Source organism: Neovison vison, chromosome 5 (genome assembly GCF_020171115.1).
Source record: "Neovison vison isolate M4711 chromosome 5, ASM_NN_V1, whole genome shotgun sequence".
Lineage (NCBI taxonomy): Eukaryota > Metazoa > Chordata > Mammalia > Carnivora > Mustelidae > Neogale > Neogale vison.
The window spans coordinates 121,147,896-121,165,913 of record NC_058095.1 but is presented as its reverse complement, the minus strand read 5'-3'; the positions used below and the strand labels follow the sequence as shown (position 1 = coordinate 121,165,913).

The 18,018-nt window shown below is 35.7% G+C and overlaps 1 protein-coding gene across 2 annotated transcripts in view; it reads left to right on the top strand.

The window, feature by feature from the left end:
- DIAPH3 (diaphanous related formin 3) overlaps positions 1-18,018 on the top strand; it is a 512,938-nt gene that overhangs the window by 242,963 nt on the left and 251,957 nt on the right. For both annotated transcript variants that reach the window (XM_044249843.1, XM_044249842.1), the window contains one exon: positions 2,271-2,372. In XM_044249843.1, the coding sequence (XP_044105778.1) occupies positions 2,271-2,372 (102 nt within the window). The remainder of the gene's footprint in view (positions 1-2,270; positions 2,373-18,018) is intronic.

The following is an 18,018-nucleotide window of genomic DNA, read 5'->3' as shown; positions in this document are numbered from 1 at the left end:
AAAAATAAGAATTTCATGCTCTTTGAAGTCTGATTTAAAAAATATGTTCCTAATTGTAAAGTGAAGAACTGCCAATTTTGAAAAGGGCATAGAGAAAACATTACTCGGTAATTATCACCATTTCGGTAAGTTCTGTTCTGAATCATAACTTTCTTCCGTCTTTTCTTATTACTTATTCCTATATAACCAGATGTCAGTGATATGCTGTTTGTTGTTGTTGTTGTTTAGTATGCTGTTTTTGATGTCAGTTCTCTATCTCATTCTTGACCCATTTGCCTTCATTTGTCATATAGTAATTAATTCATTTAGCAAATATTTTATTTTACCTACTATGTGCAGGGCATTACGTCAGGCTCAGTTAGATGTGGAATTTATAGTTTGGCAAGGGAAATGACATTTGCATAAACATGAAATAAACATGACTGGATCAGGATTAATTGATTTTAAGATTTATAGGCTGTGTTAGGGGAGTGCTGTGCCATGTGTGGAGGCAAGGGTTCTTACATGTGTGCATGTGTAGAGGTGAGGGTTCTGCAGGGTTGGATAACAGTATGGATGTAGAAAAGGCAGTAGGACCATGTGAGTAATGTAGCAGGCGTCAGTTATTCTGGTCCTAATAATTCCCTGTGCTGTGAGGGAAAAGCTGGGGGGTGGGAGCAACTGCAAAAAGTTTAGTTTGATAGGACCTTAAGATTTGTGAAAGGATGGTAAATTTGATAAAGGGAGAGACCAAGGAAGTTTGGGCCTCTATTCTTATAAATCACAAGAATTTCATTGCAAAGCAAAGCTAATGAAGTGAAAAATTAATAAATTCATGATAAAGGTTAATTATATGTGAACTACAGATATCTAAGGGGATTTGATGGTCATCTAAAAGGATCATGAAGAAATTCAGAGACCTGGTTAGTAAATAGCTCAAATAATCTAGCTGTCAGCTAGAATGGTTGAAGGAAACAAATAACTAGGTCTTTGGGCCTCAGGCAGTTTTCATAAGAGAAATTTCTATTTGTATGGAAAAATCCTCTATTGCTTTTATTCAGTTGGTAGTTTTAGTAATAATACTTTTTTAGGGATGATCTTAAATTGTCACTTTTTTTGTTTGTTTTTGGCCAGTCAACCAAGTTTTTTTCCAAAGGTACACAGTGAGTCCACAACTTGTTCTTTGATCTAACTCCTTTGATACAGAATGTCCTCTAACATTATTTTTAACTAATGACACCTTTTGGGGGGGAGTTTTTCCCCATAAATATATATATAGCATGATGTAGGCTTAATTATAACTTATACTTGACTTGGGTTTGTACAGAGTATACTGATGTTATAATCTGGAGATGTGAGCACCAACCACTCTTTTTCTTAATTTTAATATCAGGACACTAACTTGCTTATAACACTGTTATAGTCAATTTTATTTTGATACAGAGGATCTGTATAGACTTTGTCTCCAGGATTGTGTAATCATTAAAATTCTAACAGGGAAGATAATTTGTGTGTTTATTTGGCTTTTCTCCATTGGGAGTGTTTCTCTTGTCTAAATGTGTGGCTTGGGAAAGGCCATGGATAAAAGACAAAGGAGCTGAAATAACGCAGAGCCTGTGGTTTCTGGACAGCTGATGATATAGGCAAAAGACCATGGGTACTTAAGTTCCTAAAGGAGCTCCCTATAGGCTTTTTATATGCAAAGTGTATCATTCTGTGTCTTCAGTGCCTTCCCAAGTTTACCTTCCCATCAGAAAAGTTTGTTTTAGAGATACTTTAATTTTTATTATTAAAACTGTAATCATGTTCATTAAATCTTGCAAGCAGTTTCATTAAAATTTCCTGAATTTCATTTCTTTTTCTTGCCTTTTAGTAGCAGTATGATAATTTCTTTTATCCCCTTGAATGAAGCGTTAAAATGTTTGGCTTTGCCTGAAATTTCTGACATTTAATTCCCTAAAGCTGAAATGTAATTGATCACATTTACCCAGGTGAGAAATCTGTTCCTTTGGTGTAGGTTGAGTTTTTCTTTCTCCGTTTTATGGTTAATCAAATAAACATTCAGTAGCACTTGATTTGAATATATAACTCTGGAGAGAGAAGAGGAAAATTGACTGCTTTCAGGATGCAGAGAATGTAGTGTAAGGCTGAGTACAAGGCTGAGGTTACCTAGAAACAAAAGGAAAGGTTGACTTTTTCAGTGGTTTCTTTCCCATAGTTGATTAGTAAGTCTTTCTAGAATTCAAAAAGCACATTTGGTGAAGATATTTTCTTGTGGTTTTAATTTTTAGAACCTAATAAAACATCTTCCTGATCAAGAACAGTTAAGTTCATTGTCTCAGTTCAAGAATGACTATAACAACTTATGTGAACCCGAGCAGTTTGCTGTTGTGGTAAGTACCGTCCATCTCTCAGCGTTTGCTCTTCTGGGTGGGGGTTTTTGTACTGTGCCACACGGGAAAGGAAAGGTCAGGTCTTTTCCCATCGGGATTGTTTCATAAACCTTCAGTGTCCATCTTGCTTTTTTTTAACCTCAGGATATTTATGAAAAATTATCTTGATTTCAAATATATATATTGAAACTGTAGCCTTAAGGGAAGTCCAAGGAGTTTTTAAGAGCATGAACATGATTTTGTGTGTGTGTGTGTGTGTTTTCTCTCTTTCATGTGAGAATGTAAGGTGAAAACTGCACTCCTATGGCAGAAGGGTATATTTATGTTTTATTCTGAAGCTATGTATTCCAACATATTGCAAGAATAGCTTCAGTTTCTTGTTCTATCGCTCACCTCCATTCATCTCCTATTTTGGACTCGAATTACAAATACAGTTTCCTTCTTGGCAATGAAGATGAAAAATGAATACCTTTTTAAGAAAAAATCTGAGACCCCTTTATAATCATCTCGTTCCAGCCTCCTTATTTTATACAAGTTGGGGTCCAAAGAGGTAAAAATACTTGCCAATGTTATATATTAGCTGAGTTGCAACTTAAAATTAAGATTTTATCAAGCTTTCTTCTGTTCTTTTTTCCTTCCATTATCATTTTGAGGTTGGTTATGTTTAGTCATCATGACAATACTTAAGTGTTTCATTTCTTTTTAATTTTTTTAAAGATTTTACTTATTTGAGGGAGAATAAGAGAGAGAGGGAGAGAGAGAGAGAAAGAGAGAGAGAAAGAAACAAGCGGAGGGGGGCAGAGAGAGAAGGAGAAAGAGACTCTCCACTGAGCACGGAGCCTGACACAGGGCTCCATCCCTGGGATCTTAACCTGAGCCAAAGGCAGATGCTTAACCAACTAAGCCACCCAGGTGCTCCCATTTCTTTTTTATATGTGAGATTCTTTATTTCCCTTTTATCTTCAGTTCTATTACCAGCTTCCAGGGATATGATAGAATTGTATTTGATATAATTTTGAAAATTTGGGTTGACTAACTAAAGGACTGTCTGCATACCATATTTTGCATGTTATAGGCATTTGCTCTTGAACTACTTCCTGTCCCTTCATAAACCCATTCTCCTCACCCCTCTCCACAGCACCTGTCCCCTTCCTGAGTTCACAAAACTCTGATTAGAACACAGAAAGGGGAAAATAAAGGGTTTTCCCCTATTCATTGTCTTAAAATTTTGATAGCTTATTTACAAAAGTGTTTTTCTTTTTTCTTACTCAGTTCTTTAGAGTACCATTTTATCTTCTCTTTTTCTCTTTCTTCTGTATTTCCTTCTTTGCTTTATATTCTATTACCTGATCACATTGTCTTTCTTTTGATCCCTATTTGATCCCTGTCTTCCACTGGGAATAAGTGAGTAAGGGAGAATTTGCATTAAGTTTTTAACCACAGACTTTTTTGCCCATCTCTTTTGACTCTTGAATGAAGATTACAAAATGTAAAATTACAGTTTTAAAGTATTTCCCATTCACATTAAATCTGAAAGACACACAAGCTTATGTGAAAATGCATATTTAGCAAGTAACATTTTACACTGAGCATCATCACAGAGAAAATGTAAAATTCTTGCCATGTTTTAATGATTTTCACAGAAGAATGAGCTCAAACTTGCAGTTATTTTAGGTGTATTTAAAATAGCCAGATTATGCCCTTCTTTGAAAATCTGGAGTTCACTTCAAAGAGCCATGATTTACAAGCAGATCACACTAGCACTACATTCTAGCACTACATCATAGTGCTAGAGCTTATAGTTTTGATTTTTAGACAGAGATGGACCACTTCCATTTTGAGACATCTCGGCTCAAAGTTAACCTTGAATCTACACGTTCTATGCTGGGTTGTACCTGATTGCAAATGAAATTTAATGTAGAAAGAGTAATTCTATTGAAAAACATTGGCTATAAATAATATGAACCGTGCTTTATTATATGTTGATAGTGAATGTTCTTGAAGACATTTTTGTAAGTTCTAGTTTGTGTGGTACTAAAATTTTAAGACATAATTGCTTTCATGAAGAAAGGAAAAAAATTTGAGAGGGGAAATACAGTGTGTGTGTGTATGTGTGTGTATTAGTATTTATTTATTTATTTTGTCAAATAGTAATGTTCTTCAACTTTACCTTCTTCCATTGCGACTTGTCATCACTGCCAGTCTCCCTCTATTTCTCAGACACCTCTCCCCCTCACCAAAAAAAAGGGGGGGGAAACGTGCTTAAAGTTCTAAACAGTACTTGAGAATTACCAAAAAAAAAATGATGGCCAAAAATTATAGAACACTGTGGAATGCCTGAAGTTTTTGGTACTTTCTGAATTAAAAGCTCAATATTAAGTTTCTTTAAAGAGTGGTATTTTTTCAGTTTATCAGGGTAATATAAGTAACATGATTTGGTGGTTTTAGGGAGCTGGTTATAATGATCATGTATATTTTTTTGATTCCGATTATATTGTTTCACTTTTAAAGTAATAAATTTAATTATGTTTTTATCAAAGATGGGCTATTACTTTGGGATAACTGCAGATTCCTACATGACTTTGATCTTGTAGAAGAATATTTACTCATTGACTAAACTTAGATTTAAAGTACTAATTATTTTTACCTAAAAACCATCAATGTTTCACAGATAAGGAATAGGCAAGGGTTAGGATTGCCTTTGCACCACCACCCCCAAAATGTTTCATTTTCACCCAAGAGACTTACTTTTAGCTCTTTGTCGTATTCAGGTTCTGTAACCTGATAGTGATTTCTTTCTTTCTTTCTTTTTTTTTTTATGATTTTATTTATTTATTTGACAGACAGAGATCACAAGTAGACAGAGAGGCAGGCAGACAGAGAGGGAAGCAGACACCCTGCCAAGCGGAGAGCCCGATGCGGGACTCGATCCCAGAACCCTGAGATCATGACCCGAGCCAAAGGCAGCGGCTTAACCCACTGAGCCACCCAGGTGCCCCCTGATAGTGATTTCTATATTGTTTTCATTTTAACAAAAATAAGTTAAGGGTAGCTCAGCCAGTTTGTTGTCCCAACTCTTGGTTAGGATCTCAGGGACATGAGATCATGCCCCATGTCAGGTTCCACATTGGGCGTGGAGCCTGCTTAAGATTTTCTCCCCCCCCCTTCCTCTTGCTCTCTCGTTCTCCATCTCTAACTTAAAAAAAGTTATAACTCTACAATTATATTATTTGCCAGTTTAAATTTTTCTTTCATCAACTAATATAAATTTACTGATTTGATTAATGTGAATTACATACAGATTTCTCGGAAAGGTGTGTTCCATTTCAACCAGCATCAAAATTTGATAGAATAAAATCACTGTAGCTGTTTGTGTTATGTAATTGATCTTAATTCCACTAAAGAATTATGTAAAACAATAAAAAGCAGCTCTACCAGGACATTGGCATTTGTTTATTTTCTCTTTGATAGAAAGGCAATGTGCAAAAATAAACATCCAAAATGCTAGTAACCAATGTCAGTTGCAGACCAATTCGAATATATAAGATATAACATGTAAGTTAGAAATATGCTTTAACTTTTGTCATGTATTATTTAGATACAACTTTTTAGGACTCTGTCCTGTTACAGAGTATGGTATACAAATAGCCAATTGAGAAATACTATGCAAATAGTCATGAAATTTTATGTTTCTGAAGCTTTCTTTTAAAAATATATTTTATATTTTATTTTTTTAAATTTAAATTCAATTATTTAACATTAATGTATTATTGGTTTCAGAGGTAGAGGTCAGTGATTCATTAATCTTATATAATACCCAGAGCTCATTACATCATGTGCCCTCTTTAATGCCTATCACCCCGTTATCCCATCTCCCAACCCACCTCCCCTCCAGCAACCCTCAGTTTGTTTCTTATGATTAAGAGTCTGTTGTGGTTTGTCTCCTTCTCTGATTTTGTGTTGTTTTAGGACTCCCCTATGGTACGCTGTTTTCTTTCTTAAATTCCACATATGAGCGAGATCATATAATTGTCTTTCTCTGATTGACTTTGATATGTCTGTATTCTCTCCTGGTTTTCTATAACATAGTATTTCATATGCACTTTATTTTTCCCTTGAAACTGGAAGCAAAATTTTTTAATGGAGATACTGTCACTATCCAAAAAAAGTTTTTAATGCATGAATACCAGGTACAGGTACTTCCATGCTATAAAGAGTTTAGTCACTCATCCGTTACTTTTAATAATTCAGAGTCTTGAGATACCTTTCTGAACTAATTCTCTTTTCGATTTTTATGACTTGGACATTAGCCAGTTAGAGTAGGACAGTTGTAAGCTGCTCTGGGGCTGGTCCCATCTGTGCTCTGTAGTCTAGTTGTGATGGTGATGCTGGTGGTGGTCTGGTACCTTTTGGAATTGATCCTCCAGTGCTATGAATTCAGGGTCTAATAGTCTAATGATACGATTAAGTTGTTTTTGTAGCTGAATAAACCATACTTATATGTCCTATGTTTTCTGGGAGATGTTGACATATGAAAAATAATATCCCTTTAAAAATCTTAATTTGAAATATTCTTTCCCCTGGACAGTTCTGGACTCTCTTTGTTGTTGAGATATCTTTTTATATTTGGTATGCCCTATCCTCTTCCTTTATTCACCTTAACTTTCCATCAATAAGTGAAGAAGTGAAAATATACCTGCCTACCTCTTTTCTTGGATTTCTTCCTTCCCTCTTCAGCTCTAATACCTCCTCATTTATCCTCCCCAAATATTGCCTACTTACTGAAGGTTTACTCCCCTTGAGTAGAACCAGATTTTAGTTGTATAACTATTTTTTTATATTTTCAGTTTCTTTCATCAGTAAACCATTAGGTAAAATCACTGTTCTCACAGTATCGTGGTTTAACTGTGGGAGAAATCAGATATGTGAATATTCAGTGGGATCAGAAGATGAGCGGAAGTTTGGAAAGATGCCTAAAAATTTGCATTTGAAACTTGATGCATTAGACTTTCTTTGATTAAAAATTCTAGGTTTTTGAGTATTTGTCTCCACATTACTTAATTCTCTTAAGCTGTCTGTTCTTCAAAGGGATTAAAGCATTTATAGGAAGGTTGAACTGAACAAATGCCCTGTTTGTATTCTGTATTTTGAGCTACCACCATTTGGTGTCACTATAGGGCAGGGTTTTTAAACTTTGTGCAGGAGAGCCCTTTGTTGTTTTGTTTTGTTTTGTTGTTGTTGTTGTTGTTTTAATCAAAAACTGTTGTAGGATATTTATGAATATTTCCCTGCATTAAAAATGCCTGTTTTAAAATATACCCTAATATTCTTGTTGTAAAACATTCAAATAACGTATAAAAATAGTGAATACAATGTGAAAGTTCCTTGTATCTCACTAGCTCACTGCATTCCATATCTTCATATTTCCAACACATAGTGTATCTTCCAGCACATGGTAACCATATGATAGTAAGTAAATGCATATATGAAATAAGAGATGAACAGAAAGGAGGGAAAATGTATGGTAAGAACAATAAAATAACAAAATTTGAAGAGATTTTTAAAGAAGATTTTGCTGTTTTAAACATTATTTTCAACATTTCGTTGAACTTCTTCCAATCCTGTTTCTTTATATTCCCAAATACATGCGTGTTCATGTGAACATTTAGAAAAACATATTGTTCTAAAACTTTGTCATTGTAAAAAATATATTTTGGAGATAGTTATTTTCATGATGAACTGGTTTAAAAAAAATTTTTTTTTAAGATTTATTTTTTTTGTCAGAGAGAGAAAGCACAAGCAGGGAGAAGGGCAGGCGGAGGGAGAAGCAATCTCCCCACTGAGCAAGGAACCTGATGTGGGACTCAATTCCAGAATTCTGGAATCGTGACCTGAGCCAACAAAGCCACCCAGGTGTCCCTGGTTTTAAATTCTTGAATGGTATTTTATGGTCTCTACTGTGACTTCTTCTTTTAACTATTCCTCTAAAGAAGGTTGGTTAGTTAGAGGGTTTTAAAATAATTTTGTATACATCTTCCTGTATGTACTTGAAAATTTTATTCAGAAATATTATGTCAATACCCATTTAAAAAAATTGTATGTTCCCGGGGTTTTTTAAAAGAATAATTCTGCATTCATATTTATATATACATTTGAAGGCAGTGCATCTTGGATGTTGAGAGTGTGGACTATGGGTTTCAATCCTAGACCAACCTTATTAGCTGTGTGCTCTTGGGTACTTATTTTCTGTACCTCAATTTTCTTATTTATGAAATGAGACTGTATTATTTCCTGGTACTGCTATAACAAATGACCCACTAACTTCGTTGACTTCAAACAACAAAAGATGTTTGGGGGTCAGAAGTTCAAAATGGGTCATCAGGGCTGCATTCCTTCTGATGGCTGTGGAAGGATAGTTATTTCCTTTTTCCAGCTTCTGGAGACTGCTCACATTCCTTGGCTCATGGTCCAGCATCACTGTGGCTTTTATCATCACATCTTATCTGACCCTCTCCTCTCCTTTTATGAGTCCTCTGATTATTTTGGGCCTATTTGGATACTCCAGAATAATATCCCCTTCTAAAGATCCCTAATTTAATCACATCTGCAAAGTCCCTTTGACATGTAAAAGTGTTAGGGAATAGCGGTTATATTTAAGGGATCATCATTCTACCAATCACAGTGACAGTAACAGTGCCTATCTGCATTGTGTTCTCCTGAGTATTGAAAAATCAATACAGTGAATATGTGTAAATCCTCTTAAAATGATAAACTCTTTGTAAAAGTTAGTTTTGTTATTAATATTATTTTTTAGGGAAGAGTCCCAGAATTTCAATTACTAGGTTAAAGGTATTTTTTATCTTGATAGTTTTTGCTAAATTACTTTTCCAAGATACACGTGTCAATGTATACTTAGAAACAATATGTGTGGATATTTTTTTCCCAGTATAGTCACCGATATTTAATATCATCTTTTTTTTCACTTGTTTTTATATATTTAACTTCATATTTTTTGGTTATGAGATGATATTGAAGCAGTTATTATATATTATTTTTCTTCTTAGAACTGCCTATAGTATCTTTTATTTTACTCTTTTTTCCTTCTAGTTTGTAGAATCTTAGGTAATCTTTTTGTTACTTCTTTGTAAATATTTGCAGTTTTTCTTAATTCTTCTCACTTGTCTCTTTGCTTTTATTTATGATGTCTGTTGTTTTCTAGCATTTTCAAAGTTTGGTTTTAAAAGTAAGTTGAGATAAAGAGACCCATGTTACTCATTTAATGACAGGAATTTATCCTGGGTATACAGACAGGCGTGGTCCTTTGTATATAAGAAGAGCATTGTTCCTAATTTATAATAGGACCAGGTGATTCAGTCTTTAGTTAGACTGCAGGAAACATTTATAAAGATATAAAATGTGTGTGAAATACCACAGACTATCCTTCACTGCCTCCCTAAAGTTCTTCATATGCTTCCCGTTGCTCTTACATGGATGTCTGTGGTTCTTTCAAACAGCATTAGACCTTAAAAAAATCATGGAAGTATAATTGATATATAATAAAATGCACACATTTAACTTTGTAGAATTTGATTTTTTTTTAAAGATTTTATTTATTTATTTGACAGACAGAGATCACAAGTAGGCAGAGAGGCAGGCAGAGAGAAAGGGGAAAGCAGGCTACCTGCTTAGCAGAAAACCCGATGTGGGACTCGATCCTGGGACCCTGGGATCATGACCTGAGCTGAAGGCAGAGGCTTAACCCACTGAGCCACCCAGGTGCCCTGTAGCATTTGATTTTGCAGTATATAATGAAATAGATAATGAAACCATCACCATAATCAAGATAATGAGCATATCCATCACCCCCAAATGTTTCCTCAGAACTTTCTAGGAGCCCCTCCTTCCCATACACCAAAAACTCAGTCTTTAATGAAGCATTATTGCCTCCCCTCCTCCTCTAGCCTTAGTTTTCCCTTCTCTGGACTACTTTTCCTGTAAAATTTAGTATCCTTCCTCTTTGTTACTATAATGTCCTATGCATATCTCCAAATGGCTCTTATTCCCCTAGAACATAAGTTCTTTTACACAGGACGGTCTTCATTATGTTCAGAATTTTCTATAAGCTGAAGTAGCTCATGTTTATCTTCATATTTCCAACACATAGTGTATCTTCCAGCACATGGTAACCATATGATAGTAAGTAAATGCATATATGAAATAAGAGATGAACAGAAAGGAGGGAAAATGTATGGTAAGAACAATAAAATAACAAAATTTGAAGAGATTTTTAAAGAAGATTTTGCTGTTTTAAAGCAGTTTTTGGTTCACAGCAATATTGGGGGGGAAGGTACAGAGATTTCCCATATACCCTCCCCCTCCCACATCCATGGCCTCCCCCATTATCAACACCCCAGCGTGGTACATTTATTACAGTTGATGAATCATTATTATCACCCAAATTCCGTAGTTTACATTATAGCTTACTCTTGGTATTGTACATTTTCTGGGTTTAGATAAATGTATAGTGATATATATCCATCGTATGGTATCATATGGATATTGTTATTGCCCTAAAACAAATGTCTTTTAAAATCACTTTTAAAAAAAGTTTAAATTTAATTCCAGTTAATTAACATACAGTGTAATATTAATTTCAGGAGTACAATACAGTGGTTCAGCACTTCCGTATAACACCTGGTGCTCATCCCAAGTGTACTCCTTAGTCCCCTATTTGACCCATCTCCCCACCTACCTCCCTCTGGTAACCGTCAGTTTGTTCTTCATAGTTAAAATTGTTTCTTGGTTTGCCCATCTCTCTGCCTCCTTCCCCTGCCCCTTTTACCCTTTGTTCATTTGTTCTGTTTCTTAAATTCCACATATGAGTAAAATCATATAGTGTTTATTTTTCTCTGACTGACTTATTTTACTTAACACAATACTCTCTAGTTCCATCCGTATCATTGCAAATGACAAGATTTCATTCTTTTTTATAGCTGAGTAATATTCTGGTGTGTGTGTGTGTGTGTGTGTGTGTATGTATGTGTTGAAACACATTCACATATCACCTCTTCTTTATCCATCAGTCGATGGATGGGTGGGCTGTTTTCAATTTTTGGCTATCATAGATAAAGCTGCTGTAAACATTGAGGGCCATGTAGTCCTTTGAGTCAGCATTTTTTTATTTGGATTAATACCTCCTGGTTCAATTGGTGGATCATAAGGTACTTCTATTTTTAACTTTTTGAGGAACCTCCATATTATTTTCCAGAGTGGCTGCACCAGTGTGCATTCCTACCAAAAGTGCGTGAGGATTTTACTTTCTCCACATCTTCACCAATACCTGTTGTTTCTTATGTTGTTGGTTTTAGTCATTCTGACAGCTCTGAGGTGATATCTCACTGTAGTTTTGATTTGCATTTCCCCAATGATGAGTGATGTCAAGCATCTTTTCATGTGTCTTTTGGCCATCTCTATTTCTACTTTTGAAAAATGCCTGTTCATGTCTTCTGCTCATTTTTAATTGGATTATTCATTTTTGGGGTGTTGGTAAGTTCTTTATTTTGGATACTAACCCTTTATCAGATATATCATTTGTAAATATTTTCTCCTATTTCATAGGTCTGCCTTTCAGTTTTGTTGTTTCCTTTCCTATGCAGAAGCTTTTCATTTTGATGTCCCATTAGTTTATTTTTGCTTTTGTTTCCCTTGTCTCAGGAGACATAAAGTCACTTTTTAAAATGAAAATGTTAAGTATTTTTGAGATAATTATTTTAATTTTTGTTAATGTAAATCTCTAGATAATGACTTCTCTATGGCAGGAATGGGTGAATTCAAAAGCAGACCAAGTAACTTATAAGCATAAAAATCTGAATTCACTCTTTTTTTAAGAAGTGGAATTTAGGGGCGCCTGGGTGGCTCAGTGGATTAAAGCCTCTGCCTTTGGCTCAGGTCATGATCCCAGGGTCCTGGGATTAAGCCCCATATAGGGCTTTCTGCTCAGCAGGGAGCTTGCCTTCCCCCCTTTCTCAGCCTGTGTCTCTACCTATTTGTGATCTCTGTCAAATAAATAAATAAAATCTTAAAAAAAAAAAAAGTAGAACTTAACTGCCCTGTGTAATGCTGCTACTTGCTCACTTGTCACAATATGTTATGTTCTTTTGATATCACACCTACATTGGACCCTTACCTTGTTGCTCTTTTAACTCAGAAGGCCATTTTTTTTTAAGTACATTGAATATTCAGGGTATTCTGTAGAGTATTTTTTATAGTACTTAGTGGTTTTGTTTTATGTAGGTGTTGAGGAAATTGTGATTTGGTGTACAAATCATGGTTTATTGAAACACCTTTAGGAAAGACTGAGCAAGAGAGGTAAGGAATCTGAAAGTGTATATCCACTGAACTATTGCTTTTCCAGACTAAATATCTTCCAAGTCTGTGTTTCATTCATACTTTGGGTATTGGTTATTTTGAGAGCTTTGCAAATGTCCTGCTGAAAGATCAGTCATGTTTCACAGAGTTCTCACTTTAAAAGTAGTAAAAGATATGAAGTTAGTATGATACGATTTCTTTTCCATTTTGGTTTCTTGCAATTATTTCTTCCTTTTCTCTTTGATATTTCATCTTCCATCTCGTCTGTCAATGAGAGAAATCTTGCTAATCTCTTCTCTTGGAATGTAGAGTTCTGTTTTGTCTTCTGCTTTTTGGTGCCTGTCCTGGAGTCCAAGTTCTCTCAAATTTCATGATGCTTTAGACAGCACTTTGGCAAACTCATCTGCAAATCTTTCACTACCCAGGGAGGACATTTGTTTAGAATAATAAATGATTATAACTAGAGTCATAGCTATTTAAATCTTAGAGGTCTGCTTCTCTTATGATCCTAAACATTCAGCTGTTGTTCAGTTATTCTTGTCACTCTGCTTTGCAACCTTCTTGACATGCTTCTACCAGGATCCAGGACTTAATATAGGCTCACTAGCACAGATGGTTTTTCTTTCACCTAGTTCAAGGCTTATTAATTTAGCTTGCTTTCAATTCTCATTGATTTGCAGCTAAAATTCTGCAGACATTTAGAACTTCTGTAATTTTTTTTATGTTCTGATTTTTGTCTTCTGTCACCTTCAGTAGTTTAAGCTAAAATATTCATAATTCCACTTGAAGTTTTAATTAAATTTAAAGAAATTTTGTTGGTGTGAGTAGTTAAAATCAGTTGTCAGCTGGAAGGTATTTTCACCTTGCCGTCCTACTCTAAGATTTTCTTAGAAGATCTTGTTCCACAAAGATTTTTTGTAGTTCTTCGTACACATGACACAATGGAGTTAGACATTGACAAAACTTTTAAAAGTCCACTTAACATCTTGTCTTTATAAGTACAATAGGTAATACACAATAATGTGTAACAGATGTATCGATTCAACCAAATATACTGAAATATACAGAAAATTGGAGGTTTTCTTATGATTGAGTTTAACATGGCTTCACTGCCAATAGATTGAGTATATTTAAGAACCATTCTAATATTGATTGGAGCTTGCATTAAATTCTCAAGAAATGGCTCCAGGTAGCAATTTTTCTAATAATGTAGGCCCTGGCCTTCTGATGTTACAGGGGGCTGAGATCGCCAGGTATTTTATGGAAGAATTGTGACCTTGAAATTGTATTGGTAACTGCACCACCATCTATCTGATCTTTTTATTTTAATACTTGTCTCTTGAGGTTCAGAAATGATTCATTCATTTGTGCATTTGATAAATACTTATTGACTACCTACTGTGCACTGGGCATTGCTCCAAGCCCTGGGTGAAGTGAATTGGATGTGTCTCTTATTCCTTGTTGGTCTTACATTTCTGAAGATAACAATATACACATAGACAAAAACACAAGGTAATACCAAGTAATAATAAATACTCCTCAGGAAGTGGGGGGTAAGGGTGCATACGTGTGTGTGTGTGAGATTAACAAGGCCAGAAGAGAGAATATTTAGCCAAAGCTCAAGTGACTGTAGTTAACTCTGTGGCTGTCTTGGGGAAAGCACGGTATAGATGGAGGGAACCACAAGCACCAAGGCTTTGAGGGATAAGTGAATTTGGCACAGCCAAGGCCAGTGGTTGTGGCAGAGTTAGGAGATGAAAGGGGATATAGGGGATGAAGTTAGACCACGGGGCCTTGATGTCATGGTGTGAGGCCCGTGGACTTTATTCTAAGAAAGTCATCAGAGTTTGAAATAAGGAAATGATCAGACTTTGAGTATTATTCTGGCAACTGTGTGGGGGAACAGGTTGTGGGGAGGGGGCATAAATTGAAGGCAATGGCCAGTTAACATTCCATTCTAATGATTTAATGATGAAGGTGAGAAATAGTACTGGCTCGATAGGCTGGATGGCACTGTAACTGGAAAGCAATGGTCAGAATCTGGATATATTTGGATAGATTGGATTCTGGATATGAGAGAAATCAGGCTGACTCCAAAGTTCTTGACCTGTGTAACTAGAAAGATAAGCATTTCCAGTCACAGAGATGAGGAAAAGGCTTGCAAGAGGAACAGACTGGGAAGGAGCATCACTTAACATGTCTGTAGACCTCCAGGTAGACATGAAATATGAAGTTGGGATGGAAGCTGGGACTTAGGGCTGGAGGCATAGATTTGGGGCCAGGGTATTTAAAGCTGTGGCTCTGGAGGAGATCACCTAGGGAGTGAATTAGAAATACAACACAGGAGATCGTGAAGGGCAAAGCAAAATATGCAAACCCTAGTTTTTTGTTTTTTCCCCCCCCCCAGTCTTCTCTCAAGAGAGGGACTCACCATCAGCAAGGTTTTGTTTGTTTTTACAGCTACCACCTCTCTAAGGAAAATTGTAATCCCCGGTCTAGGGAATTGTACCAGGTGATTTTATAGTATGACACTACTGCAGTTTGTTTCAAAAACTAAGTGCGAGCCAGGGTGAGAGGGCTATTTGGCATTTGTAGAATATAATTCATCAGGGACCTTTGGAAAGAAGATCATGTTCATAAGAATATATATCTGTGGAAAGAAAGACAACACTTTTGCCTCTAAATCTTGCTCTTGTATGAAAGAAAATGGGATAATCTGTAGCATATCATCTAACTAAAGGTATGCTGCCTATATCATAAAATAAGATAAAGTTAAAGTATGTAGGCATATTCCATGATAAAATAACCCTCTCATTTCATGAAGGGATTGAGTTCATTTAGTTCGAATCAACATAAAAATACTAATATCAAATTCTGCCAGCAAGGGGGAAAAATCACTCCCATACTACCAATTGTATTCTCTGTAGAGTGGGCGGGTAAGTTGAATTGAGCTTTAAATGAATTCTCTTACGAGCTTTTGTTACCCTTGTTCCCTTGAAATTAGTAGAATGTCAGCTATATTAAATAACTTTGCAATTCCTTAATTTATTAGAACTAATGAAAACACAGCATGATCAGAATAATAAGCTCTTTCAAGGAGTTTATCACAAAGTTTGAATTTTCAGCTCTGATTTGTCTTGATCCTCCCCCTTTATTCACTTAATGACAGAAAGGTTCAGTGTTTGCTTGTGTTTTTTCTATAACATGTATGTAAAACATGTGAAAGATTTGATATTAGATACTCCCTAACTCCATTTATCTTCAACCAGTCTATTTTTAACACAACAGCCAGTGATCCAAGTCAGATAATATTCTCTCTACCTATAATCCTAGAATGGCTTCCCACCTCAGAGAAAAGTCCCAAGTCCTTGGCAGTGGTCACCGAAGCCTATAAAATCTGCCATTGCCTCGGTGTTCTTGGCTCAATTTCTACTGAGCTCCCTGGGCTAACTCTGCTTGAACAACGTGGCCTCTATTATTCCTTGCAATGCCAGTCACATTCTTGAGGATTTTCTATTTGCTGTTTACTCTCCTTGGATCTTGCTTCTACCAGATATCCAAAATGGCATGCTTCTTAATGTCCTCACAGTCTCTGTTCCTGTGTCAGCTTGTGGAGGTCTTTTCTGAGTACTCTGAAATTGCATGACCCCTTGCCCAAAGCACTTCTTTTCCTCACCTCTGCTTTATTTTCCTCGCATGCATTCATTGTCTTCTCATTATATGTCCGTTAACCTATCTATTAAGTCTATCATAAGAATGTCATCTCAGGAGTCATTTTTTCAGTTATCTTTTGGTGAATTCCTAATGTCTTGAACAGTATTTGGCATATAATAAGCACTCCGTAAGTATCTGATGAATGAATGAATGAATTTTCCATATGGTACTTTATGTTTTATTCTAAATATGGAAATACTAACACTATCTAGCTCTAGGCTTACTGAGGCTTGCTATGTAACATATTCCTAATAGTGAAACATGAATCTGGGTTAAAAAACGTGGTCTTGGTATTCCAAATCCCTTCAAATATCCTTCATTGCATATCTAGCCCAATTAGGCAGGTCTGGGTTTGAATAGTTAATTTACCATATACTAGGTATGAAACTATAAATAATTCTCTTAACACCCTCAATTTCATTTTCCGTATTTACAAAATTTATGTGAATTTAGAACATACCTCCTTAGGTTGTGGTAAGATTTAAAGGAGAGCATTTGTGGGTGGTCAGTAGTGAATCAGTACCCAATTCTGTTAGCTGCTATCCTCCTCCTCATCAGACTTGTGTTTTAAATGTTTTTCTTCTCATATGTTGAGATCCCGTTGAGGGCTCACTTTCTTGCTTTGACTTATTTCCTAAGGTACAATTGGAATGTTCTCTCCTGTTCTCTGATCCTCTTGCATGTTTTATGCATGTTTTCCTCCCATAATGTGTTAGGAATTATTTTCAGGTTATGCACAACCTTATAATTCCAAATCCAATGTAACTCTTCTTGTGTGTTGCCTGTAGACTCTCAACCTGTGGTGAACATTTCACCCTGTTGGTTTTATCTACTCGCTGCTTGTTTTGTCCTCTGGCTCCCACGTGCTGCTTGTCTGACTCCTTCCCTGACTCTTTGCCTGTTTCTTCTAATACTTAAATCAGCCTCTTAGTATAATTCTGTCTTGTCTCTTTTCATAACCTTCTCTTTCTCAATGATTTTATTCACCCCACAATTATTTATTAACTCCTCTTGAACAATGTTTAGATATTCTAGACTTTTTATACCTTGTATATTTTTTAAATACACAGTATTCAGTTGCGCAAAGCAGCCAAGGCAAGGAGAGGATGTGAGACAAAAGTGAGAATCGACCGATGAACATTCTGGTTACCATCAGTATCCTGACCCCCAGATCTTGCACTGAGATGCAGTGCCAGAATGGATGTTTTGTGTTGATGGGAACAATCTTTGAGAGTACCATTCCAGTTACTGAAGACCTGATTAGGAGAAGTTTTCCTTCTGATATTAGGTATATATGTTACAGCCAGAAATATGAGCTAAGTAGACCTGACTATGTCTATTGAACTGAAGACCTTAGCCTTAGAAATCCCCTGAAATTAAAATCTTCCAGTTGCATACAGTAACAGCTTGATGGTTGTTATAAAAAATGTGCTCGAGGACAAAAAAAGATACTAGAAATTGAATTTAACTCTATGAGATATTACAACACAGCAGGTTAGACCTCTGCTTGTAAGTCATCTCATGCAGTGGGATGGCTTGAGATTAGAATCTGACTCCATGTTAG